The sequence below is a fragment of the Podarcis pityusensis genome (genome assembly GCF_964106645.2).
Source record: "Podarcis pityusensis genome assembly, chromosome: 2".
NCBI classification, from domain to species: Eukaryota; Metazoa; Chordata; class Lepidosauria; order Squamata; family Lacertidae; genus Podarcis; species Podarcis pityusensis.
The window spans coordinates 84,013,300-84,040,429 of NC_138029.1; the positions used below are offsets into that span (position 1 = coordinate 84,013,300).

The 27,130-nt window shown below is 41.5% G+C and overlaps 1 protein-coding gene across 8 annotated transcripts in view; it reads right to left on the minus strand.

Moving 5' to 3' along the window:
• Nucleotides 1–27,130, minus strand: part of ARHGEF3 (Rho guanine nucleotide exchange factor 3) — a 121,050-nt gene that overhangs the window by 20,998 nt on the left and 72,922 nt on the right. The window contains exon 1 of one of the 8 annotated variants that reach the window (XM_080996793.1): nucleotides 6,035–6,308. The exons of 6 other annotated variants lie outside the window; for them this stretch is intronic. In XM_080996793.1, coding sequence (XP_080852919.1) covers nucleotides 6,035–6,130 — 96 coding nt within the window. In that variant the 5' untranslated portion in view covers nucleotides 6,131–6,308. Of the gene's footprint in view, nucleotides 1–6,034; nucleotides 6,311–27,130 lie in introns of those variants that run through there. One more of the 8 variants, XM_080996795.1, reaches the window with a different exon arrangement.

Here is a 27,130-nt window from a genome sequence, read left to right on the forward strand (position 1 = left end):
TATGCAACTAGAGGTTGTCCATAACAGCTAGCCAGGAAAGTAAAGGCAGCTCTCTCCAAAGTCCCTGCAGTCTCTGGTAGCTAACTCTGAGAGGTCAGAGTGAAGAAACCTCTCACTGAGACCACTTCACTGGAAACAAGAGACGCTTGGCTGGATTCAGCTCAGTACAGTGGTACCTCGGGTTAAGAACTTAATTCGTTCTGGAGGCCCGTTCTTAACCTGAAACTGTTCTTAACTGATCTTAAAGCTACCACTTTTGCTAATGGGGCCTCCTGCTGCCACTGCACCGCCGGAGCACGATTTCTGTTCTCATCCTGAAGCAAAGTTCTTAACCCAAGGTACTATTTCTGTGTTAGCGGAGTCTGTAACCTGAAGCGTCTGTAACCTGAGGTACCACTGTAATTGAGCTAGCAGGAATCATTGCAATGAGTTCACTAGCTCGACAGGGCTTCCCCCACTTCTTTGCCTTGAGCTCCTCAGTAGGCTTTGGATGGTTGGAAGAACCCCCAAGAAGAGCACGCACATGGAAGGGAGTAGTGGGGAGAATGTTCCATCAGGCAAGCAGAACTGCTTACGCTGATGCAACAATCTCCTTAAAGTGCTGCTTTGAATTCCACCCGGTGATAGTCACCAACGTGGCTGGTTTTAAAAGAAGATTACACAAATTCATGGAGTATAAGGGTATTATGCTGTTATTTATTTATTTATTAAAAACAAAACAAAACTCAAAGTGGTTTACAAAAAGATAAAAAATAGAAATCATGAAAAATTACAGCCATACTCTAACATACAAAGGTTAAAATACTAAAGCAGATTTAAGTTACCTCAACTTTCTAAGCATGTGGGTAGGCTTGTCTAAACAAGAATGTTTTAGCAGGCACCAAAAAGAGTGCAGTGAAGGTGCCTGCTTGATCTCAAAAGACAGGAAGTTCCAAAGTGTAGATGCTGCCACACTAAATGATTGAGTTCTTACAAATGCAAAACAGGTATTATGTGGCACCTGTAGTAGTGCCAATTCTGCCAATTGAAGTGGTCAAGTGGGCATGTGTGGGGTAAGGCAATCTCATAAGTAAAGTGGTCCCAAGTTGTTAACCCTGATAACTATGTGCTACCTCCCCTGTCAGAGGCAATGCCTCTGAATACCAGTTGCTGAAAACTGAAGGGAGGGAGGGTACTGTTGCACTCAGGCCATTGCTGTCTGTTTTCCACAGTCATCTGGTTGGTCACTGTGAAAACAGGATGCTGAACTAGATGGGCTACTGGCCAGATGCAGCAGGTTCTTCTTACACGTGCAACTTAGTAATTCTCAAACAGTATTTGAAAACTATTAGTCAGATTGTATGTATTTTAGAGTTTTCTCTCTCTCATGTTTATTGTGGTATCTATTCTCATATTACCATTTAGACAACTTCATACAACTACCACTAAAATGTAAAACAGCAGCTCCAATTAAGAGCATAAGAGCTGGAGCAGGCCAAGAGTCCGTCTGTTCTAGCATCCTGTTCTTGCAGTGGCCAACCTGGTGCATATGGGAAGCCTACAAGCAGGTCCTGAGTGCAACGGCACTCTTTCCTCCTTTTGATTCCAAGCAACTGGTATTCAGATGCCTATCACCTCCAACAGTGCAGGTAGAATGTAGCCACTGTGGCTAGCAGCCATTAATAGCCTTACCCTCCATGAATTTGTCTAATTCACTTCTAAACCCACTGAAGTTGCTAGCGATCACTACTTCTTGCTGGAGCAAATTTCCTCATTTACGTATGTGCTGTGCAGAAAAACACTAAATTCAGCCTCCAATATTAATTCCAGAGGCTAAAAACGCAGGTCTTTTGCAACCAGTTGCTGTATGGTGTAGTGTTTAGAGGATAGGGGAGCCACATTGTAATCCCCATTCACCCATGAAGCTCAGTGGGTGGCCTTGTGTCAGTCACCTTATTTCAGCTCACAGGATGGTTGTGAGGATGAAATGGGTAGGATGGAGAACCATGTATGTCCCCTTAAGCTTCTTGTAGGGAAAGCCTGATAGAAACATTATAATAAATAAAGAAAGACTACTTTTTTTACTTAGATATGCATATCAATCCTTACTTAAAAACTGGGTACTGTCAAGGAGAGAAATATGTGAATTCGTTACTACGTGGCCTCGTTACTACTTGAATTCATAGTACTTGGCCTCACTTGACTCCAATGATTGCCACTCCCTTAGGGCACAACACAGAATTATGGCTTACTAACATTATGAAACTAGATTATAATGCATCAAGTGGCTCTGTTTTTTAGTCTTTATCCTATTACATCATACAGTTCAAAGTTCTTAGTTTTTGCTGGATTAGCCAAAGCTAGAAATTGCTTTGTCCCATTTATTAGCTGGCAGCTTTTTACCACTACTTTGTCTGGTTTCTGTCTAGCAAAATCAGCAATAATTTTGTAGTACCTACTACATAGATACTATTGGCACTACACAAAGAAACAGCCTTTTCCAGAACAGATAAAGATACTAACTAAATTAATAACACTATAAATGAAAAAGTTGCACGTCTGATTTCATCATTTGAAGGTTGGTTTCATGATTTCCAACAAATTACATGTGGTGTTTCCAGAAAAAAAGCAATGGATTTGCCAGTTTCTGAACACAAATATTGCCCCACATAATTTCTGGGCACATGGAAGAAAATCATAAACAATGAAACTGCCAACTGAAAATACTCATGTTAAAAAATGACAGATCTGTTCCATGCAAATAGAAAGTCTAAAGAAGAAATGCATCTCTACTATATAACAAATGTCAGGCTCAAATGTCCTGCACAACCAGTTCAGGTTGCAGTCAGAGATAAAGGCTAACCCAAGTTGTGCAGCACCACAGCAGACTGGAGGCTGTATTGAAGCTCGCAGTCCAAGCTTCAGTACAGTGACCTAAGAGTCAGGTGACCTAAGCAGCCTATACGGTCTTATCTGGCCTTTACATAACTGCCAGCTCTGGCCGGCCTCCTCAGACAATGTAACTTGTCACTGCATGCTGGCTGAACTGCTAATGGGCTGAATTCCTGCCTAGAGCCCTGTTAGTTCTGGTTCGGAGGAACTACCTACCTGCCTGTCTGCAAGCCCTGACACTAGTAATTGCTCCCCCAACAGAACTTCCATTCTAGACCTCAGTTAATATAATAAAATATTATGTGGAGAATTATCATGCTAGTCGTCTTTTGATTTTCTCTCTCCTCCATTTTTAAATGCATCACACATTCCATAGACCAGGCTATGTTGAGAAGAGCTTCTCCCACTTTCCCCAGTAAGCCCCATCTACACATCATGTAACACCACATAGGTGGAAACCTAGGAAGAATTAAGGACTGTGGGTTGTATACAATGAAATCAATGGGCTCATGGAATGACTTCCACTCATGCAACAAACCCCACCTTCTCCTCCACCTGCATGCACCCTCAAATCTGCTCTAAATCCCCCCCCCCCAACTCTCTGGAGCAGATTTGGAGATAGTGGGGGAGAGGAAGAGAGGAAAGGGAAGTTCCACTGTCTGAGTAGAGCTTGTTCTGCAAGCACAACTACTTCATTGCACACAACCCTGCATATGCTTGGCTTTGCCATACCAACATTCACCAAAAGCTCCACCAGGTTCAGTTTGTTATCTACAGCATCCATCCCACCAGGAGGGAAGGCTATGACACTGCTGGGCCTCTCCACCTGCTCTGCTGAAAGATGAGCTCCAACAGGCTTCACCCACCCTCAGCTGTCATCTGCAGAAGCCATTTCAAGCAACAGAAGAGGGAGAGGAATGGGGCTATAGGGGCTTCTCTACCCACTTTGCTATCATACCAGCAAATTTTGACACTGCCTTACCTTGACATCTTTCAACTTCAGTTGGTTGTTGGAAGAATACTGCAACTAAGAAAGAGTGCTTAAATTTGCTCCCCCCTCCTATTTTTATTTTGTGTTGTGTCTTTGAGATTGTAAGCATGAGGGCAGGTGTTCTCTTATTACTGACATTTATAAACAAACTACAGCTTTCACACCACTCAATATATACACAAATACCTTGTAATAAAGTAAGTTTTTTTAAAAAAAATAATCCACAAATATACACTCCATAGTACAAATTTGTATGAAGAAAGTAACATTGATTCTTCCTTTTGTAAAATAATTTGATAACAAGATTCAAGAGAGGAATGAGCATATTAACTCCCAGTTTCGTTTTGTGTTTAAATACAAATAGAATAATACCAAGCCTTTTACTTTACCAGTATTTGTTCAGTTAAGAAACTTGGTGCATATTACTAGCTGACAATGATCCCAGCCAGTTTCAGCTGCCTAAAGCTCACAAAGCAGCAAAGGGTCTTCAAGCTCAAGGATTGCTGATACTCAAAGCTGCTTTGATTAACCACCTAATATCACAAAATCAAAATTGGCGTGCTCTGGTCCATGGGGTCACGAAGAGTCGGACACAACTAAACGACTAAACAACAACAACAAACATCACAAAATCATAGGTGAATGCACCCTCTGAGCGTAACATGAACTATACTGGTCTTAATGTCCCGTTTAGCAACTTATTAGACAATATACGCATACCCTCCTGCTTCTCAAGAGTTCTGTTTTTAAAATAGCATTTTACTCCATGTTTTTCTATTTGCTTCTCTGCTGTGAAAATATTTTCTGCTGTTTGTTGTGGAGAACTACTCAACTGGTCTTTTATCACTTCTATAGATTAGCAGAGCACTTTCTTCTTCATCATGAATGTTTGTGTTTATCTAACACTTAAACACATAAATCAGAGCTGCAGAGCTAATCTGCTAAAATAAATTTATTATCATAATCCGAATGAAAGACTATGATTATTACTATTTCATAATTTATGTTCTGGGAGGGGGGAATCAACTCTTACAGCTGATTTAAGCAACCCATATAAAACCTTTTGTATACATCTCCAAGAAAGTAAATTGTGGAAACTTATTATGTCATACAACTGCATACCTAAGACAGTTCAACAACACCTATTAAGATGAACAAAAGGATCTGCTATTTTTGTGATTTCTGGGCAGACAATGCAACTCTCTTGGTAGTTAAATCTCACTGATAACAATAGGCATATTTCTGAGTAAATATAGCTTAGACTAGGCAGCTAGTAAATTTTATATAGTTGAAGGAAATAGCTAATGCTAAAATGCCCCATTACCACAAAAAGCATAGTCATGATGACCTAAATAGTCTCTGAAATAAATATTCATCAATTCATTAACTAGTTAGACTAGATAGATGATAGATGATATATAGATAGATAGTCCTTCATAGAAACTCTATTAAAAGGAGTCCAATTTTCTTTATAAAAAACAGAAAAGACCTCACATGGGTTCTAAATATTTTGTGTATTTTGTAAAGAGTTCAATTAAAACAGTCAGTAACAGCCTCTGCCTGTTGGCCACTTGTTCCTGATTCTATTTGTGAACCTGTGAAAATGACAGTGTTTCAAATAGTCTTACTTAACAAATAAGCATTGAGAACCTAAAGGACTGTACCTGTGAATGCCAATGATTTATTTGAGCATGAAATCTGTTTTCCTATGAAATGCACAATCAACCTTAAAAGAAAACATTAATATATGCATTTCAGTGCATATCTCTCAATTACTTATTCCAGAAATAAATCTTATTTTTATCAAAGCACAGTGCTTTTTTCTATTTAAAAATGTTTAGGGGTACTCTCATTTTGACTCAAGGAAATCACCATTTTATAGTTCAAATCCGGAAAAATAAATACAGTAAATGGACAAAAGTACAAAGATTCACAAAATGTTTAAGGGTATGTGTACCCCTGCGTACCCCCTAGAAAAAAGCACTGTCAAAGCATATTCTGATATCAAACTTATGCTGCTGTAGAGTATAAGCAAAGTTGTGCAGGTCCTCTATGTGCAAAATGTGAGAGATCAGTACCGGAGATTCCAAGTTATTTTGCCCCAGGTAAAACAGATTCTTTCAACTAGAAGAAAAACTGCAGTAAAGGCTCTCAAATATCTACCGATCATACCTCTGTTTCTCTCGTTGAGATGCTTGCTGTCTGTACTTCCAGTCCACAGTTTGCTCTTTTGACTGTGAGATAAAATGGATAATCCTTTGCCACCATTGTGGCTGAAGGAGCAGCAGTTTCGGATGTCACAGCTGATTCTGTTGGGCTACCAGCTATGACAGCAAAGCCAAGTCTTCCCTCTGCAGCCTCTCTGGCACGCAGCTGCTGGGGAAATCAAAGTGTGCTCCTGCTGCTGCACTAGGCTTCTGATAGCATTATCTAAGGCAGCTCTTGTGCTCCACTGAAACAGGAAGCAGAAAAGCTCTTGAGTATGTCAAGCAAGTGTAACTGAATATTGCTCATTACTGAGACCCGCCCACTGACAACAGGATGGGAGGAGAGTGGGCAAGATCAGTACAGACCAGAGGAATACAGCAAATTACTGAAAACTCATTCAGAAACCAATGGGGAAACATCTGACTAAAGCTCGGGGTACTATTTTCAAAAGGGTGGAAGCAGGAAACAGTGTTCACAGTTCTTGCCTTTCCAAAAAGTGCTATTTGATTGCTGGCTACTTGTCAGCAAAATTGGAAGATTCATTTGACATGGCCACATGAAAGAAAACCACACTTTTTAGCATTTTGCTTACCTAGCTATATGAATCCGTCCCACATCCTGCATCACTACTGTGGCCTCCTTGCAAATTTTATGCTGGGGAGTTAATATTCCTTTTAAATAAACATTCAGATACGGGTTTCCCCCACCTGAAATAGTATAATTCTATAAAGGATGCACCAATTGCCTTTTGAGCACGCAGTTCAACTTTTGTATGTTAAGAGTGTAAGATGTGGATGATATTTATGAGTGTGTAGAGATATTAAACTTCATTACTTTTATGCCCATTAAGAAACATCATTGTCTGAACTGTACTTATCAAATTTGTGCTTTTCTAGAAAAAGCAAGTAAATGCTAACCTTTACTAAGTGCTTTGCTTTGAACTGTTATTATTAGTTTGCCTTTTCCCATCTGGCAGAACAAAGGTTTGTTTTGAGAGACTAATGTTAGCCTCAGTTATTAGGCAGAGAGCTGCCCTTTTTTCTTTTTCATCTCCTCCTAAGGGTGTAAGAAACAGGTTTTCCAAAATAAGGAAAAGCAGAATAAGTGTTGTGATGCCCTCTTAATGAAAGAGAAATAAGAGAACTTGACAACAGTAAGTGTCTGCGGTACAGAAAAAAAGGAAACCGTGACTAAGAAGAAACAGAAAAAGGAAGGTTAATATTTAAAAATCACTTCCAGGGGAAGACAAATGCAACCTTCCATATATTACTTAATTAGAAAAACTGTCAGTGGTGCAAACATTTTAAAATAAGAACCAAATACAAAACTAGATCTTTATGTTGTTTTTGCAGGCTCAGAAATAGTAGCTCCCCTTGAAACATTGCTTATTTTATTTATAAAAACATTATAAGTAACTATTAAACTATTAAAAATCCCTATCACACCCTGGAAACAGTGTCAACTGGCTGGCTAAACCAGGTGAGGGTAGCTGATGGGTCTCAAGCCCTCAGGGAGTTAGAGACTTCCCCTGCATGTGACAACAGTCTCCACAGGATTGAGCCGACAAGATCAATAGTGGGTCAAACGGTCAAGATCTCAATCCTCTGCACGTGCTGTAGAGGGAAGTGAGGGGCAGATGGGGCTCATCAACCTGAGAAGGTAGCTCATCTAGGAGAAGGGAAACTCTGATCCTAAACATCCATTGCCTTGTGTGACATCTTCGGGAGAATAAAATGCTAAGGAGTAAACCCTACACAAGACTGGAATAGAGTCCCTAAGATGGTTGGATGGCGCCTTGTATGCCTTTTTCTTTCAACTTCTGCAGCCAAGCTGGTGCCAAACGTATTGCTCTGCTTTTCTTTGGATCACATCAGCGAGGCCGGGGGGGGGGGGGGTTGTCATCTGGGTGGCCCACAGTGCCCAGGCTTGTGCCCTAGGGAAGTCACTTCAGTGCTGCTAATGCAGCGCTTTGATTTTACCCCCGGAGGTCCCCTGAGAAACATAGCCACAGGCTACAGCCCTAAGCAAACTGCCTAACAATTCAGTCCCACTAAACCAGGTAAGATTTACTTCCAAGATTTGCTGTTTAGGATCAGGCAGCACATGTTCAGGCACACAGCTCTTTCACTGGACAAATGTTTTGGGAAGCCAAAATCCATTGAGCTCAACTGCCTGTGCCAAATGAATTAAACACACTACAGACCAGAGAAAGGTCAGAGGGTGCTTATTTAGCAGGTTTTGTAGTTCAAACCATAATCATGTCACCACATCAAGAGAGCGCCAAAATAACTTCTGACTTCTGAGAAACTCCCTTACGGAAAAAACCCCATGATGATTTCCCATATCACTGCAAATATTCAAGTATTCCAAGCGATTACAAATTTCAAAAGAACTGAAGAGATTATAGAGGTAGATACACCAAGTTTATGAATGAACCCATGCACCCATTTCAACATTACTGAAAGTGCAATTATTTTTTTCCAAAGAACAGCACAGGCAGCCTGGGCCACAATCTGTTCACTTATACAAAGTGGGTTATATAAAGTCCTGCACATTCTAACTAAAATGACCCCTCAGGGCCATGCCAAAGGAGACCATTATAAGACTCCGGTGACCCATATGTTTCACTCCACCTTTTAGGGAGTGACACACGAGGGTATATGATAAAGGCAGTGAATTATAAGGTATATGTCAAATACATTTCATGCAACAAAGAAAAATGGCAATGGACTAAACAACCTCATAACAAAATCTGAACAATTCAATAAAGGCAGGTTGCTGGGCTCCAGCCACGTTGGGCACAGGTCACGTTCCTAACCCTACTCATCTTGCAAAAATACGCCAAGGTAGGTATCTTTTTATTAATATAACAGAGTTAATAAAGCAATTCTGAAGGAAAAATAAGAAACTCCCTGTCTATGGATACCAGACAGACACCTTCACTTTACTCTTTTAAGTGCTTGCTTAATACATTTTTGTTTAGATAAGCTTATCCAGACACGTAGATGCTGGTGTATTTCACTTTCTTTCACTGTTAATTTTGATTACTTCTAAATGTTTTCAGCGATTTTTATTGATAATTTTAGTATTTCCTGCAAATTCCTTAGAGGTATTTCTACCATCAAGTGGTGAGGCATCTAATCATAGCCTGCATTTTTATCAAGGCTTATAGTTTGATTAGGGTCTGTATTTTAAAATGAGCTTAAAGATTTTCAAATGTTTTATGCCAGGCAGAAGACCAGCTGCCTAAGTACTTTGGCAAGATGTTTATCCTCCTGGACAAGGGGGCCCCCTGATTTATAGCAGAAAACAATTCTCAAAGTCGTAAAAAGAGAATTACAAGCTGAGAGCAAGGTTACACCACCCTACATAATTAAGAGTTGGTAAATAGTAAAAACCATTAAACTTGAGCCATATCTTTCTAAGGTTAAAGGCCAAGAGCAACTGGCTGGAGAAGGAGAAGTGTAAACAGAAAAAGAGGCTTTTTCCTATTTTATTTTGAGGCTGTAAACTGATTCCTTCCTGTTACTTTGAGAAGATTTATTCTTCTAAAAAGCTATCTATGATAATGTATGAAATATACTGGCTTAAATGTAATTATGCAAAGGATCTAGAAAGAAAGAAATGTTAAATTCTTATTTCATAGAGTCATATTGCTGTAGGAGACCAGAGGGGCAAATGAGCCCAGCCCCCTGCCAGACAGGAGACGCCATCGAGCACTCCTGATATATGGTTGTCAGGCCTTTGTTTAAAGACCTTCAAAAAGGAGATCTTTCATTGATGATGTATGAGAATGTGAACCCAAGATCTCTGACATCTGTTTAAGATAAAAATTTAAAATTATTAACCATCTGTTTTGGAGGGCAATAGGGCAAGGAGGGCAAGAGGTGAGCTGGTAATTAAGGTTCCTTGTTGAGACAAATGTAAGATATATGACTACTTATTTGTCATTTATAGATAGAAGAATATATAGCTTTTTGTATCCCATAAAAGGCAATAGGAAATGGGTGTATCTTTTAGGATTGGTTGTAGCAATCAGCCAATAGGAAATTCAACCAGGCTGATTGGACAGAGGCAGCCAAAGGAGGAGCAAGGGAGCTGGGCTGAGGGAATATAAGTGCTGGCCATAATGGCAGGAGACCAGGCCAGAGCTTGGTAACCATATACCACTGTGCCTCTCATTTATTTGTCTGACAAATAAATTATTATTTTAATTTCTCTATTGCTGCGTTGAATATTTCATTCCAGCTAAGCGTTAACCACAAGCAGGGTGCTACATTTTATGGTGCCTGCGACTCGGATAAGTGGTCTGCTGGAACGCAGCCCCTTCGCCTTACTGGGCAGGGTACAAGAGAGAGGACCACTCACTGCTTACCCAGCGCGCACTGGGAAGTTTTTTTTCCAGGGGAACGCAGAAGTCTCGTCTGTCTGATACCCTGCCCACCGACGGCGACGGACCGGGGGGAACCAGAGAAATAAACAGGCAACCAACTAAGGGTAAGTGCACTAAGGGGTTTTTGGCCCTCCAATTAATTGGGAGGAAGAGAAGTCTTGATCAAACTTCTGCGTCTCAGTAAAGGGGAACTGAGTACGCTAGGTGGTTGGGTACATCAGATGGTGATCTGGTGTAGGGAAAGGAAAGGTTGGGAGGTAGAGTATGGTGAAGTATCCAGCGCATTGTATGTGTGAGAAAGTACAATTTGTAGCTGACCTGAGTGTGGAGTGGGTAGTACTTCGGTTCCCGGTAAGGCGACTTCACCCGGGCAAGGAATCTCACGAAGCGTGTGTGTGAGTGACTGAGTGGATACTTCACAGGGCGATACAATGGGAGTTGGGGGTTCAAAGGGGGAAAATACACCTCTTGAATGTATGTTAAATAATTTTAAGAAAGCCTTCTCAGGGGCATATGGAGTCAAAATGACGCCAGAACGCTTGAGAACGTTATGTGAATTAGAGTGGCCGAAACAAAATACTGAATGGCCATCTCAGGGAACCTTTGATATAAATTTAGTAAGCAAACTTTGGTCTAACATCGCCAAAGAAACTGGAGGGTGCCCAGAACAATTTTCATATATAGATTCTTGGCTGAGCACATTAAATAAAAATCCTCCATGGATAAGGGAATGCAAAGTCAAACGATGCAAATTGTTGGCTGTAAAAGCCGAAGCTAGGAAAGGAATCTTGCCAAATAAACTCAAACCCATTTTTGAGGGACCAGAGGAAGAGGTGCTTCCACCTCCACCCTATGCTCCACATCGAAGGGAGCCTAATCCAAACACTCCACCAGTTGTAACCCCAAGGCAAGAAAGTGGAATGAATAATGGGGCTGGAGTCACAGAACTCGATTCCTTGATAGATTATGATAAATATCTTCAGGAGGCATTGGAGGCCTATAATAAAGCCCAAGCAGAAGTGGTTATTCCACCTGTGAGTCCCAGTAGAACTCCATCTACAGTCTCTTTTAGTGGAACAACTGATTGCCTACCCCAAACCCCTGTACATCCAAGTCCTAGAGAATTATTACAGAAGTTACAGGGAGACCTTAATCGGTCAGCAAGCAATACAGCCAGGCGTATAAGGCTGCTAAAAGAACGCCTTGGGACAAATACCATCCCCTATGATTTGAGGCCCCTAGAGCAAAGCGAAGAGAAAGATCACGTAGTAGCCCCTCTCAGAAGAGTATTTGATGCACTTGAGGAGCCTGTGCTGGTTAACGGGCAACTCGGACCACGGCCACCTCGAACTTCGACCCTCCAGTACATTCCATTCACAACTACGGATCTGATGAATTGGAAAACACACACCCCATCTTTCGCAGAAAAACCTCAGGCTATGATGGACTTGGTGACTTCAATAATAAATACTCATAGTCCTACTTGGACAGATTGCCGCCAGCTCCTGAATACTCTGTTCACCACTGAGGAAAGGAGAGACATAATTGAAAAGGCACAGATATATTTGCGTGAGCAGGCCAGAGTGGGAAATATTTTAAATGTTGACCGTCATCTCCGGGACAACTTTCCCTTGGAAGATCCTAATTGGGATCCAAACAATGCAATTCATCTGGCCAGGCTTACCACCTACCGCCAGACGCTTGTGCAAGGTATCCGCAGGGCATGCCAGAAGCCCACTAATATGTCTAAAGTCTCAGAAGTAGAACAGAAACCAAATGAGAGTCCAGGAGACTTTTTAGAGAGGCTGCAGGAAGCCTATCGTATATGGACTCCTTTTGACCCTGAAGCCCCTGAAAACAGCAGAATGATTACTGCTACATTTGTGGCCCAGTGCGCTTCTGACATTCGTAAGAAAATTCAGAAATCAGAAGGATGGGAAGGGATGCTGATGAGCCAAATTATGGCCATTGCACGCCGAGTTTATCGGAATAGGGATGAGGCTGAGAAGCAAGAGAAGAAGAAGTGGCAGAAGGAAAAGATGGTGATGTTAGCCACAGCAGTGAAGCAAGACTACCGCCCCTTAAATGGAGGGAGAGGGCGGGGAAGGAATCCACCACTGGGAAGGAATCAATGTGCGAATTGCAAGAAGGAGGGTCATTGGAAGCGGGAGTGTCCTGAACCCCTGAGGTTGGAAGAAGTACGCCCAGGCCCAGGCCCAGGCCCAGGCTCCGGCCCAAGAAACCAGGGACGGGGACGGGGAATGATCCGAGATGGAAGATATCAGAGACCTGGACAAGGACGGAGTAGGGACAATTTCATTGGACTGGCAGAGGAGAATTTTACCCAAGACTAGGAACGACCGGACTCCATAAAGTTAGGCTTCCAGGAGCCCACGGTCACGATTCAATTAGGGAGCCATTTAATAGACTTTATGATTGATACTGGGGCTGAATACTCAGTACTCCCAGAACTATTGCAGAAAAAGGCATCCAAAAGTGTAGTCATTAAAAGTGCCACTGGTCAGTCAGCTAAGAGGTCTTTCCTCCAACCTTTGGAATGCCAGATTGGGGGACATCGTTTAACCCATCAGTTTTTGTATATACCTGAGTGTCCAATACCTCTCTTGGGTAGAGATATGCTGTCCAAATTGCAGGCCCAAATCACCTTCACTCCTCGAGGTCCAGAAATGAAACTGCCATCAAAGGCAGCAGGAATAATTTCCCTCTCAGTACCTAAGGAACAATCATGGCGCCTAATGTCAGCCCTGCAAGTCCAACCCACATTGGATACAGAGTTAAACAAGCTCCTCCGAACCCTACAGGTGCCATCAGGAGTATGGGCCGAAAATAGCCCACCAGGAATGGCTAAGAATATAGCTCCAATTGTAGTAACCCTAAAACCTATGGCTACCCCTGTATCTGTAAAGCAATATCCTTTACCCCGGCGAGCAGCAGAGGGCATCCAGAAACATTTGGACCGCCTATTAAAATATGGTCTGCTTAAGCCCTGCCAATCAGAATGGAACACACCTCTATTGCCTGTTCGGAAACCTGGGACAGATGAATACAGGCCAGTACAGGACTTGAGGCTCGTAAACCAGGCTATCGAGACCTTGCACCCAAATGTACCAAACCCATATACCCTGCTGAGTTTGATCCCACCAGAAGCAACATTTTTTACTGTATTGGACTTGAAAGATGCATTCTTCTGTTGCCGGCTGGCACCACAGAGCCAACCTATATTTGCCTTCCAGTGGGAAGACCCTTTAACAGGAACAAAAGGCCAGCTAACCTGGACGAGATTGCCCCAGGGATTCAAAAATTCCCCAACTTTATTTGGCACTGCCTTGGCGAAGGATCTAACAAGTTACCCCTCAATACCTGGAGAAAAGGTGGTTCTGCAATATGTAGATGACCTTATATTAGCAGCAAAGGATTTTGATACCTGTAAAGAAGGGACAGAGGAACTGCTCCACTTGCTCTGGGAAGCTGGCTACCGAGTTTCCCAGAAAAAGGCACAGTTATGTTTAGAAAAGGTCAAATATTTGGGCTTTGACATCTCACACCAACAACGAGCATTGAGGCCAGAGAGGAAGGAAGCTATTTGCCTTATCAAGGAACCTACCACAAGGAAACAACTCAGAGGATTCCTGGGAACAGCAGGGTTTTGTAGACTATGGATACCTGATTTCAGCAGTCTGGCCAAGCCCTTACATGAAAGCACTCGAGGTGCAGAAAAGGACCCATTCGTATGGGGACCTGAGCAGCAAGAAGCCTTTTTAGTTATCAAACAACGACTTATGGAGGCCCCAGCCCTTGGACTGCCTAATTCGGAAAAACCCTTTCAGCTGTATGTACATGAACAGAATGGGATTGCAGCGGCAGTCCTGACCCAGAGATTAGGAAGTTGGAATCGTCCAGTAGCTTATTTGTCAAAACAATTGGACTCAGTAGCAAAAGGATGGCCTCCATGCCTAAGGGCAGTAGCGGCCACTGCAAGCCTTGTCAAAGAAGCTGATAAATTTACCTTCGGCCAGACGATGTATGTGAATGTACCTCATGCTGTTCTGACACTCATGGAATATAAGGGTAGTTATTGGCTAACGAACCCAAGGATGGCTAGATACCAAGGCCTATTGTGTGAAAATCCCAGGATTCATCTACGAGTAGTGAATATGCTCAATCCAGCAACTTTGCTGCCCCTACCAGAGGTAGATGATGAAGAATCACATGATTGTCTCCAAATAATGGATGAAGTTTATTCCAGTAGACCCGATCTGAAAGATGAACCATTGAAAAATCCAGATGTTGTATATTATACTGATGGTAGCAGTTACCTGCATGAAGGTGCCAGACGAGCAGGATATGCTGTGGTCACCAATGAGGAAGTTGTGGAAGCTGAAGCTTTGCCTGCTGGCACCTCAGCACAAAAAGCTGAACTTATAGGTTTAACTAGAGCTCTGCAATTGGCAGCCGGATGTAAGGCAAACATCTATACTGATTCTAAATATGCCTTCTTAACCCTGCATGCACATGGTGCTCTATGGAAAGAAAGAGGTCTAATCGGAGCCCACGGGAAGGCCTTGAAATATGGACCTGAAGTAGAAATCCTGTTGGAAGCAGTATGGGCTCCAGAACAGATTGCTGTAATGCACTGCAAAGGTCATGGACGAGGAAGGGATCCAATAACCAGAGGAAATCATGCTGCTGACAAAGCAGCCCGAGAGGCAGCCCAAAAGCCTGTGGGAGGATTTATAGCAGCCCTCATACCAGAGGTAGTTCCAGGAGAAGTTAAACCTCACTATACCCCAGAAGAGAGGAAGTGGGCTGAACAGGAAGGAGCGGTTGTGAAGGACGGTTGGATGATCCTGCCGGACAATAGGATTTATGTACCTCATCACCTAGCAGGCACAATTGTAAGAAATTATCATGAATCTACTCACCTTGGCGGTACTGCAACCAGAGAGAGTCTCAGTCGGAAGTTGTATATTATTAACCTATCACAATTAGCAACTTGCATTTCACAGAAATGTGTTCTTTGTGCTAAAAACAATCCCAGGCAGGGACCGGTACAACCTCCTGGAATCCAACATGTGGGATATGTCCCCATGGAAAGCCTAATTGTGGACTTCACAGAGCTGGTCCCTTCTAAGGGATTCAAGTATCTCCTTGTGTTTGTAGATACTCTTACCGGATGGGTTGAAGCTTTTCCCACCCGAACTGAAAAGGCACGAGAGGTAACTAAGAGACTCCTCACTGAATTGATCCCGAGGTTTGGGTTACCTAGATGCATTGGAAGTGATAATGGGCCAGCGTTCATTGATCAAGTAGTACAAGAAGTATGTCGAGTCCTACAAGTGAAATGGAGACTGCATGCAGCATATAGGCCTCAGAGTTCAGGGAAAACTGAAAGAATGAATCGGACTCTGAAAACCCAATTGGCAAAATTAACCCAGGAAACGGGATTAGGATGGGTGGATGTGTTACCCATAACACTGTTTCGTGTTCGGTGTGCACCCACAAAAAGACTTAAGTTGTCACCTTTTGAGCTCCTGTATGGGAGGCCGCCCTCCTTTGTTCAGGATATTCCAGCTGACCTCAAACAAATAGGAGACCATGTGACACAGGAACAAGTGCAATCTCTCTCCCGTGTTTTTGTTTCTCTTAACAGGTGGGCCCTCGAGCGCACGCCGTGCAGCATTGCCGAGCCGATTCATCAGTTCCAGGCTGGCGATAGCGTATGGGTGAAAGAGTGGAAACGAGATCCACTTGCACCTAAGTGGCGTGGACCTTACACCGTCTTGCTCTCTACTCCAACAGCGGTGAAGGTAGCTGAGGTGACCCCCTGGATTCATCACTCCCGTTTGAAGAAGTCCGAAGGCAGTTGGACGTGCAAAGGTGACCCCTCTAATCCTTTAAAACTGACTCTCTCCAAAAACCCCTGTATCTAGCCCTACGGGGAACGGGCTAGGTCACGGGCAACATTAGACGACCGGCCTGCTGCAGCCACAACCTGGAAGCTGGCTGACCTGCGCACGCCTGAAGCTTGAGGAGCGTCTAAACCAGCGATTGTGAACGGGAAGATTCTCTAATACAATTAATTGACTGCCCCCCCCTTGTGGAACAATTATCAAGGATATTACTCATTGGGGATCCTTGGGATATATGTTTTGGTCTTGGTGGTTCCCCATTTCTGTCACTGGGGGAATTATATTGGGGCTAATATTTTTATGCTATCACAATAAGGTAATCTTTTGTGGAAGGAATGCATATACTACACATCAACATGATTTTATTATTAATCCTGATCCCTTGGGACGGGGAAGGGTCCTTGAATCTGACCAAATTTACTAAATATGGATTCCGCCATGACCACAATATGTGGGTAGGCTTAGCTGAGATGGTAGCCAATGTTGCAAATAGGACCAATTGCCTTGTTTGCTCTCTTGGGCCAGATGATTCAGAAGGAGGTATGCCCTTATTACCGATACCATTAAATGCCATTGGTATGGTAAGCGAAATGCCACACCAAACAGAAGTACAGAATTTCCCCGGATGGAACTCAACTAAACCAATACGAGTTATACCTGTGCAAGGGGAATTCTGTGTACATAAATTATCAGATGCAGCTGATTCTACCATGATAGGCTCTTCTCATTGTCACTATACTTGGGATTATATTAAGAATAGTCAAACCTGGGTAAACGGTACTACCTATCGAACTCGGAATACCTTGCCCTGTGCACCTCCTTTTATTCATGCATGGAAAGTGGTATGGAACATAACTGTGACAGAAAAAGGCAATCTAACATACTGCACTGTGAACTCTGTACCCCTTTTGATATTTCGCCTACTGCACTCCACGTACCAAAAACCTCAGACCCGATGGTTGTGGTGGATATGTGGAGAATGGGCATACAAGAAGCTCCCTTCCAAATGGAGTGGGACTTGTTTCCTGGGATGGGTATTACCACCAATGTGGATTATGCCCACTAATTCGGCCAAGCGTACACGAAGAAACGCTGATATTTCTCGTATAGCAGGAGGAAGTACCCAAAGTTGGAGCGATACTGATGATTGGCCACCAGAGCGCATTATAGCCTATTATGAGCCTGCCTCCTGGAATCCTGGTGAGCTCATACAAGGGGCACGGGATCCTATTTATAATCTAAACAGAATAATTCGATTGCAAGCAGTAGTGGAACTTGTAACCAATGCAACAGCCCAGAGTTTGAGACTTATTGCACAACAGCTGGATGAAAGTAGAGCCGCCATTTTGCAGCTGAAAATGGGAATGGATTATGTACTTGCCAGGCAGGGAGGCCTATGTGGAGTCTTGAACTTGACAGGGAATGCCTGTTGCTTTAACATTTCTGATAATGGTGAGGCAATCCGTGTGTTGGCCACATAGATGGAGAGTATAGCACACGTCCCAGTACAAACATGGGAAGGATGGGATATGGGATGGCTCACCAACTGGTTACCTAATGTTGCGGGACTCAAAGGGATACTATTGTCTTGCTTGTTTTTCTTGACGGTAGTAATAATGGTTTTATGTATGGTGCCATGTATCATTTCATGTTTTAGAAGTACAATTAGCAAGATGATTTCGAATGAAACTCTACCTCATATCATGGCCCTATATAGAGCTTTACCTCAGGAAGATGATGAAGGTCAAGCTATCAAGGACACTTGGGATGAAGGTCCTTGAGCTTGAAAGGGGGGAATGAGGCATCTAATCATAGCCTGCATTTTTATCAAGGCTTATAGTTTGATTAGGGTCTGTATTTTAAAATGAGCTTAAAGATTTTCAAATGTTTTATGCCAGGCAGAAGACCAGCTGCCTAAGTACTTTGGCAAGATGTTTATCCTCCTGGACAAGGGGGCCCCCTGATTTATAGCAGAAAACAATTCTCAAAGTCGTAAAAAGAGAATTACAAGCTGAGAGCAAGGTTACACCACCCTACATAATTAAGAGTTGGTAAATAGTAAAAACCATTAAACTTGAGCCATATCTTTCTAAGGTTAAAGGCCAAGAGCAACTGGCTGGAGAAGGAGAAGTGTAAACAGAAAAAGAGGCTTTTTCCTATTTTATTTTGAGGCTGTAAACTGATTCCTTCCTGTTACTTTGAGAAGATTTATTCTTCTAAAAAGCTATCTATGATAATGTATGAAATATACTGGCTTAAATGTAATTATGCAAAGGATCTAGAAAGAAAGAAATGTTAAATTCTTATTTCATAGAGTCATATTGCTGTAGGAGACCAGAGGGGCAAATGAGCCCAGCCCCCTGCCAGACAGGAGACGCCATCGAGCACTCCTGATATATGGTTGTCAGGCCTTTGTTTAAAGACCTTCAAAAAGGAGATCTTTCATTGATGATGTATGAGAATGTGAACCCAAGATCTCTGACATCTGTTTAAGATAAAAATTTAAAATTATTAACCATCTGTTTTGGAGGGCAATAGGGCAAGGAGGGCAAGAGGTGAGCTGGTAATTAAGGTTCCTTGTTGAGACAAATGTAAGATATATGACTACTTATTTGTCATTTATAGATAGAAGAATATATAGCTTTTTGTATCCCATAAAAGGCAATAGGAAATGGGTGTATCTTTTAGGATTGGTTGTAGCAATCAGCCAATAGGAAATTCAACCAGGCTGATTGGACAGAGGCAGCCAAAGGAGGAGCAAGGGAGCTGGGCTGAGGGAATATAAGTGCTGGCCATAATGGCAGGAGACCAGGCCAGAGCTTGGTAACCATATACCACTGTGCCTCTCATTTATTTGTCTGACAAATAAATTATTATTTTAATTTCTCTATTGCTGCGTTGAATATTTCATTCCAGCTAAGCGTTAACCACAAGCAGGGTGCTACAGTGGTGTATACATTTTGTTAACCAATTAATAAAGTAATACTCTGATCTGAATACAAGTTCTACATTCAGAATTCATTTTTAGAGTAATACTTCTCCCTATCCAGAAAAATCTTTAACGGTACAGGATGAACAGAGTGATTTGGCAAAAAAACCCACCATTTCAGTAAGACCAGGATTTTCAGGGAATCACAGAGTATGTAGTACCCATTAAACAAACACAGGATATCCTATACTTAAAGCACCTCAAACATCTGCCCAGTGCCCCCTTTGCTCCCACATAGTTTTTGTAAATCTGCAAGGAAGGAAAATCTACACTTTCTCTGGACATCTTATACCACCACTAAACTGCTTTTCTACGTTTAAAAAAATCCTTACATAAAATCCTGGGCCTACCACCTTATAGCTCAAAACTCTTTCTTTCTTTCCTATACAGTGGTACCTCGGGTTACATACGCTTCAGGTTACAGACTCCGCTAACCCAGAAATAGTACCTTGGGTTAAGAACTTTGCTTCAGGATGAGAACAGAAATCGTGTTCTGGCGGCGCGACAGCAGCGGGAGACCCCCATTAGCTAAAGTGGTGCTTCAGGTTAAGAATAGTTTCAGGTTAAGAACGGACCTCCAGAACAAATTAAGTACTTAACCTGAGGTACCACTGTACTGAGCAGGCAGAGTATTCACCACTGTCTATTTTCTAACACATCTTTTTAGAAGAGAGCTTTAAGCAAATCCCTTCTTAATTGGCCGAACTCTATAGACCAAACATTACTTGTTGCTCATATTTAAAACTTTCTTCTTAACCATTTCTGATTTGTTGGCAGAACCCAAATGCCCTGAGCTGGGCCCAGTTGGATTTATTGCCCCGCCCCCCATTTTGCTTTAAAATATTATGTTCTCTGTGGCATGCAGGTAATTTCCTCCTTCAACCCCCCAGTTCTGTTCTTATTTTACTCCTCCTCCCTTTAATCCTAACAGCCAGGGTCTTCTAGCATGTCTGACTGTACAGCATTATAGACGGAATAGTATTTATTTATTACATCAATATCCTCCAAGGAGATCAACACTGTATACATGGTTCTCCCACTTCTCATTTTACCTTCACAGCAGCCTTGTGGGATAGGTTAGACTGAGAGACAGTGACTGGCCCAAGGACAATCAGTGACCTTCATGGCTAAGTGAAAATTTGAATCCTGGTCTCCTGGCTCAGTTGTTCCCTTACTGAGCATAGATCCTCCCCCCGCCTTCCATAGTTTCCATAACCCCTTAGTTGCTATGGTATTTCAGGGAGATGCAAACATGAGTAGCAGGAGGGGGAAAGGAAATGTACCCTACTGACATATTACACTACATTCTGTAAAGAATGCATAGGTTTATACTTCATTGCCCTTTGTAACTGAAATTCATATGCTATATATATATTCATTTGAAGATGCATTGTGAAATAACTTCCTACAGGAGACTTACTTCTGTGTTTAGCATAAAGACAATACTGTACAGAACTGCTGGACCACACAGTCTTGGATATTGTTTTAGGGTTGCCATACGTTGCAAAAACTGTTTGGTTTTGCAATTTGCCAAAAAAAGCTCCCCAACTTTTTTGTACCAACAAAAATTAGCATAAGGCTACCTAATTGCAGTTATTTCAGGTTTGGCCTCCTTCATCTCACTGCTATAATGATTGATAACCCACTGAGAACATACAGGAATAGGCAACTTGAGGCTTCCTCTCCCACTTAACACTACAGCAATACAAACTACACTAAATGATGGTCCTTCACTAAGGAACCCAAAAGATGTGGTGGGACAAGGCCAAATAGTCCCTTCAGAAGTAACCTTTTTAGTAAATAATTATCTACACAATACACTTTTTATTTGGAAATTGTTTTTTGCAAACTTTAATTCCAAAGTAAATTCCCAACCCAGTATTAAAATTTCCCCAAAGAGCACTTTCAAAAAAGAACTTTTTGAAAATTAACTGCACCCAAACCAACTCAGCTGTTCATCATGTTTTCTTCCAGATCATGACAACCAATTTTGGAACAATATGTAACAAAAACACTTTCTAATGAGTCAGATTCATGTTGTTTCTGATCAAAAACTGATTTGCAAGAGAATCCTAAAGCAGGGGTCTATCAAGCAAAGCAATTTCTCAGCACTGGTAATTCGTATTTTGAGAAGAAAACAGAGGCACTACTGCTAAGCTACTACCTCTTCCTAAAACCCACAGCTATTCCCTGTATTTATACTAAAAACTATGTATAAATATACAGATTGAGTATCTGTGGACAAGCAAACACCCAGCCAGTGTGAGCTGGCATCATTTTCCAAAAGCAAGTGTATATCACACCCACGGCTGCATCTTGCCAGCTGGATGCAGAAACCTCACAACTTCTTTCTCTCTCACTGGCATCACAAGCCTCCCACAAGCAGGTAGGGTGTCCAGTAGCTAGTAGCCACCAGCCATCAAAAACAGTCAAGCTGAATGGAAATCTAGAGCAATAGTCATCTCCTGACTTTGCTTGGCCATAATGTTACTTATAGGTTGAATGAGATCCAGCTGCTCAGCTCTACCCCAGGGGACCTGCTGCCTAGCAACTGCATGCAAGGGAAGATCTCTTCCACCATCAGCTGAGCAAGTTCCAGCTGTTCAGTCCTACTCCCATGGATTTGGTGGGAGCTGCTGCTTTGTATGGTACCAGGAAAGGACAAGAATAATCCTGGTTCCATAAGGACACCATGCAATTAATCTTCCTCTACTAGATTAGGAAGTGATTTTATTTTAAGAATCTTTCATAAGCTGCTTTAACAGCCGCACAAAATTATAAAGTGGGATATAAGTATTTAAAATGCATACATACATATAAGATACTTGTCATATATAATTTAAAATATAATTTAAAATCAAAATGAATTAGCAAATGCAGACATTTAAAGATCTCAACTACAAGCTAGAAAAAGGAAATGAAAGGAGGACACCAACCTCCATATTGAGATATCCTATTGTGGTTCCATACATAGTATACTGAGAAATTCCTCCTTTGTTTTGGGGCACTCATTTTCATTGTAGATCAATAGATTTCCAAAACCTTTTTTTTTTAATTGCCAAAACTGACCCTGTTAGCATAAAGCCCAGGTTAACATGTCATTCGAAACCAAACCTTGGCTTAGGGCCCTTACTGGGAAACCCAGCCAGATGGGGAAGGTATAAATAAATTATAATTATAATTATTTACTGAGGGTGCATTTTGGAACAAGTTATTGACACAGTAATAGTGGATTTATTTTGCTTTACTTTGTTCTGTGACCCCATAATATTCTGCTGAAATCATTCCCCCAAGTCCAGAGAACCCTGAATACAATAACAGGTTGCACTCCATCTCCTGCCCCAGCTGATCAAAGCATAAGACACCGATATAACGAACTGTAATTGCAACAGACTATCACAATGCATATTTTGTTCTGGAAAGTGATTACAATAGGAACCAAGTGGCATACATTATGAAAATATATTGATGTTTAATTGTGTAGGTGCTGTGGACCTCATGGTATCTGAATCTGCAAATCATTCATCTGTTTTTCTGATGTTACTGAAACAAAGAATACATATAATTCATGTACCTAATGGTGAATCACATTTACATACCTAATGGCTCGGGATATAGCTATGTTTAATAATCTGCAAATTTTGTCAGGAAGATTGGAAATAGTTGTTTCTATAAAGCGTGGTCTACACAGTAAAATGACCATGCTCAAATTAGGAGCCAGATTCCCATGCCAACTCTATGGGTCCCTCTAGCAAGCCGACTACAGCTGGCCAATGACCTATGCTGTAAAAAGAACCAGGGGGTTGATCTTTTACTACATCTTTTCCCCTCCTCTCTGATGGCATGGTTGGCACTCCAGATGAGGCAGGCTCCAGGACAAATAGAGCAATACGACTTTCCTTCAGAACTCAAGCAAGAGCCAATCAAGAACTTCATGCACAGAGGAATGGCCCTTAGAGGTAGGACAGCTGGTCCGTCATGGTGCCTTGAGGCAGAAGGGTCTGCTGTAGCTCTGGTGATGCATCTAGTGGGAGCCAATACAGCTGTCGGGTTGTCAGGTTACAAACACCTCAGGTTACAGACTCCGCTAACCCGGAAGTAGTACCTCGGGTTAAGAACTTTCCCTCAGAATGAGAACAAAAATTGTGCACCGGTGGTGCGGCAGCGGCAGGAGGCCCCATTAGCTAAAGTGGTACCTCAGGTTAAGAACGGTTTCAGGTTAAGAACGGACCTCCGAAACAAATTAAGTTCATAAACAGAGGTACCACTGTAGTACTTACTTTGTGGATATAACAGGAACTATTTGTCTGTAATCTGGCAGCTTTAATTCACTCTGAAGAGGCAGATTTAATCTGCCTCTGTCAAAGGGTGGAGGGGGAAATATCTAGTTTATCCCTAAGAACAAATGGGGAACACAGAGCATCATTTTATTCAGAACAGCTTGGAATCTGAATTACAAATTGAAGCAGACAGAATTACTTAGAAACTATCAGAATTTTAAAAAAAAACACACACAGAGATACAGATACAAATAAATATATGATGCATGATATTTATGACTATTGCATTTTATTCCATTCCTCCAGGTTCAACAGATCATCTAATTCATCTTGCATAACGTCTTGGGTCTCTTCTTTATCAATATTGCCTCTTAACTTGATGTTATCTATATTCCCCACACCCTGCCAATACTCTTCTACTCCACACTATCTTAAGAGCAATTTCTGAAAAGCTCCACTGGTTACCTCTCTCCAGAGGAGCCTTCATTGTAGTTTACCCTCTTACTCTTATTTTCAGTCATTACAAAATTGGAACAAACAGCTAATCTGTCACAACTTTTTACTAAAAGGATTGGAAATTTTTCTAATAAAAGCAGATGGAGAGTGCCCCATTTCAAAAGTACTGCCTGAGGCAAGATCAAGTCCAGTCTGCTATGAAGTGAAAGGGAAAGCCCCTTTTCAAAAACATCCAAGGAAAGAGAAGTTCAAAAGGAGCAGAAAGAATTTAAAAAGCATGTTTCCTTGTTTAGAAATTCATTTCTAAATAGTAGAAGCTAGGTACCCCCATCTCGCTGGTGCTCACACTTTCTATATTCTATATATAAAACCAAGTGCTAACAACAGAAGTCACAGTAAAAAGGTGGTAGGAACTTATTTGCTGGCTACTTCATGACAATTACTCATCTCTTCCATTTGTTTTCCTCTTCCTCTTCCTAGCCAAAGGAAGCATCAATCCCCTGGATCATATTTTAATTACATTAAAATTCATTACCTCATCCCACTACGTAACTGGTAAGAATGTAAGAATAGCCCTGCAGGATCAGGCCAAAGGCCCATCCAGTCCAACATCCTGTTCTTACAGTAAGCAGCCAGATGCCATACAATCATTTTGGTTCTTCTTTTTCAAACCTTTTCTAACTCTACAGTAGCATTTCTGAGATTCAGCAACCAGAACTGAATACAGTATTCAAACTACAGCTTCAACAAAAGATTTGTATAATGGCATGATGATATTTGGCAGTTCTATTTTCAATCCCTTTCCTAATGTTCTCCAACATGGAATTTCCCTTTTTCACAGCTACTGCACATTCCACACTTTATTATTTATTTCTAATATTCATATTGGTTTTCTGTCCATATTTGAAAGTTCAAAGCAGAAAATTATTGCATGCATAAATTAAGAGGGGGATGCAGTATGTGACCATCTAGGCATGTAATGCTACTTGCATCAGGGGAGGAGCAAGCAAGAGTAACTAGGCTACATACATTAGCATATTGCTTGTGTACCCTATGACTTTTAACAATAATTTTATATAGTTGGTTGATTTTTTATTTGTTTTGCTTTTAGAGCTTGTGGGCCAGATTTAACTACCCCATTCCATTAGCTGAAGCTGGCACAAGGACTCCCGTCAGTGCAATGGGCTTCTTTTTTGTCATATCAGCAAAACCATGCTAAAAAAGAAGAAGACAGTACTACATGTTAAACCACAGATACGCCCTGACAATTATGTCAATTTTAGTTCAGTTCTCTGATGACAGTAGAGTTTGGCAGAAGAAAGCAAATGCAAAACTGCATCAGTGAGGCTTTCCCTCCTTGATAAATATGCAAGAATTATTATTGGTTTTGTCCAGTAGTTAACATACAATGGGGTATGGACTTTGTATAGTTTTGATCTCTTTTCATATTTTCATGTGGATAATATGGTTCATGTTAAGTACTGAATTATCTGGCAGGCCTGACTTTGAAAAAGGAGAAGAAAAAAATAAAAAAATATTCCAGTAGCACCTTAGAGACCAACTAAGTTAGTTATTGGTATGAGCTTTCGTGTGCATGCACACGTCTTTGAAAAAGGAGGTTATGTACAAAATTGATTAAAGCATTCTGTTTTTCCATATAAAATAAAAAGGTATTCCCTGCTTTTTAAATATACTAGATATTAGCTTCATGAAATGTTTACAAATGTCACATGCTTACATCGTATATCTAACCTTGCTATTCCTTGAGTCAAACATTCCGCTCCTTAAAAGGCCAGGGATACATCTTTGTGCTCTTGTTGGGCTGTTTTGTTTTTTAAAAACAAACCTCTCAGGAAGAATACATTGGTTTAACACAGACACATGCAAAACAGTTCCTTCCTCCTCAAGCGGTTAAAACTGGCCTCAATTACAAAGTAGGAAATAATGAGAAGTTCCTGAAGGATAAGGAAAATGTGGCCTTTAGATTTAATTCAAAGGTGTTGCTTCTTCCTTTTGAATATAATTGTGTATATTTTATCTCCCCAAACTGTAAATTTAGGAATAGAAGAACTAATATCAGCATACACTATTCTCTCATTTCTTTTCACATTTATTTAAATCAAAAATATCTAAAGTCAATAAAGCCTTATCATAAATACAATAAAGTTTTACACAGTTTTTTCAGGCAAGATCCATTGGCTGACAAATACACAGTTTTATTTAACCCAGCATTGTTGAGTATAGTAATCAGTTGAAATGAGATGTAGTGGTAGAGGCTAAGTTGCTCTGCCAACACAATCATGAAGGAATCTAAAATTGTTCCTCCAGACCATTTGCAATCCCCATGTCTCCCTAAGGATACCAAGACACCATGATAACAGACACTCAAGTATCTGCTATCTGCAGCTTTGCTATCTGCACCTGATGCATAGCCAGGATTCCTGTCTGTGCAGTCCGTCCCAACACCTTGTGCAATAGTTGCTTGGAAAGATAGGAAATTTGGGGAGAAAATGAGTGACATAGAAAGGAAAAGGATAAAGCACTCCTATCCCTGTGATACACACACTTGTCTGTCCACTATCTCAGTCCAAGCAACTGATTTAAAACAACACAATGGAAATTTATGCATAACTCTGTAAAAGACGTGGCTTGGCTTTAAGTCTCCACTTGACACAAAGGGTTGCAATACCCCACCGCCGGCGCCATGAAGCTGGTGAATAACCCACTGGGCTACTGCCACCTGGAATTTTGGGCTCATAGGGGATGTGGGCCTGAATGATCAAGGAAACCAAATAGTATTGCTAACAGCCATCACAATCTCAACCCCAGCCCTCCACACCCACAGGACATGGGGCCTGGTAATCATTACATCAGACTTGTCTGGATCAGGTTCAATCAGTTTGCCTGTGTCCATGGCTGTAGCATCAGTCATCCGGGCCGATAAGGTCTTGCCCTTCAGGCAGGTCTAGGCTCTTTTAGTCTCATATTTATTTTCAATAGCTTGCCTAAAGC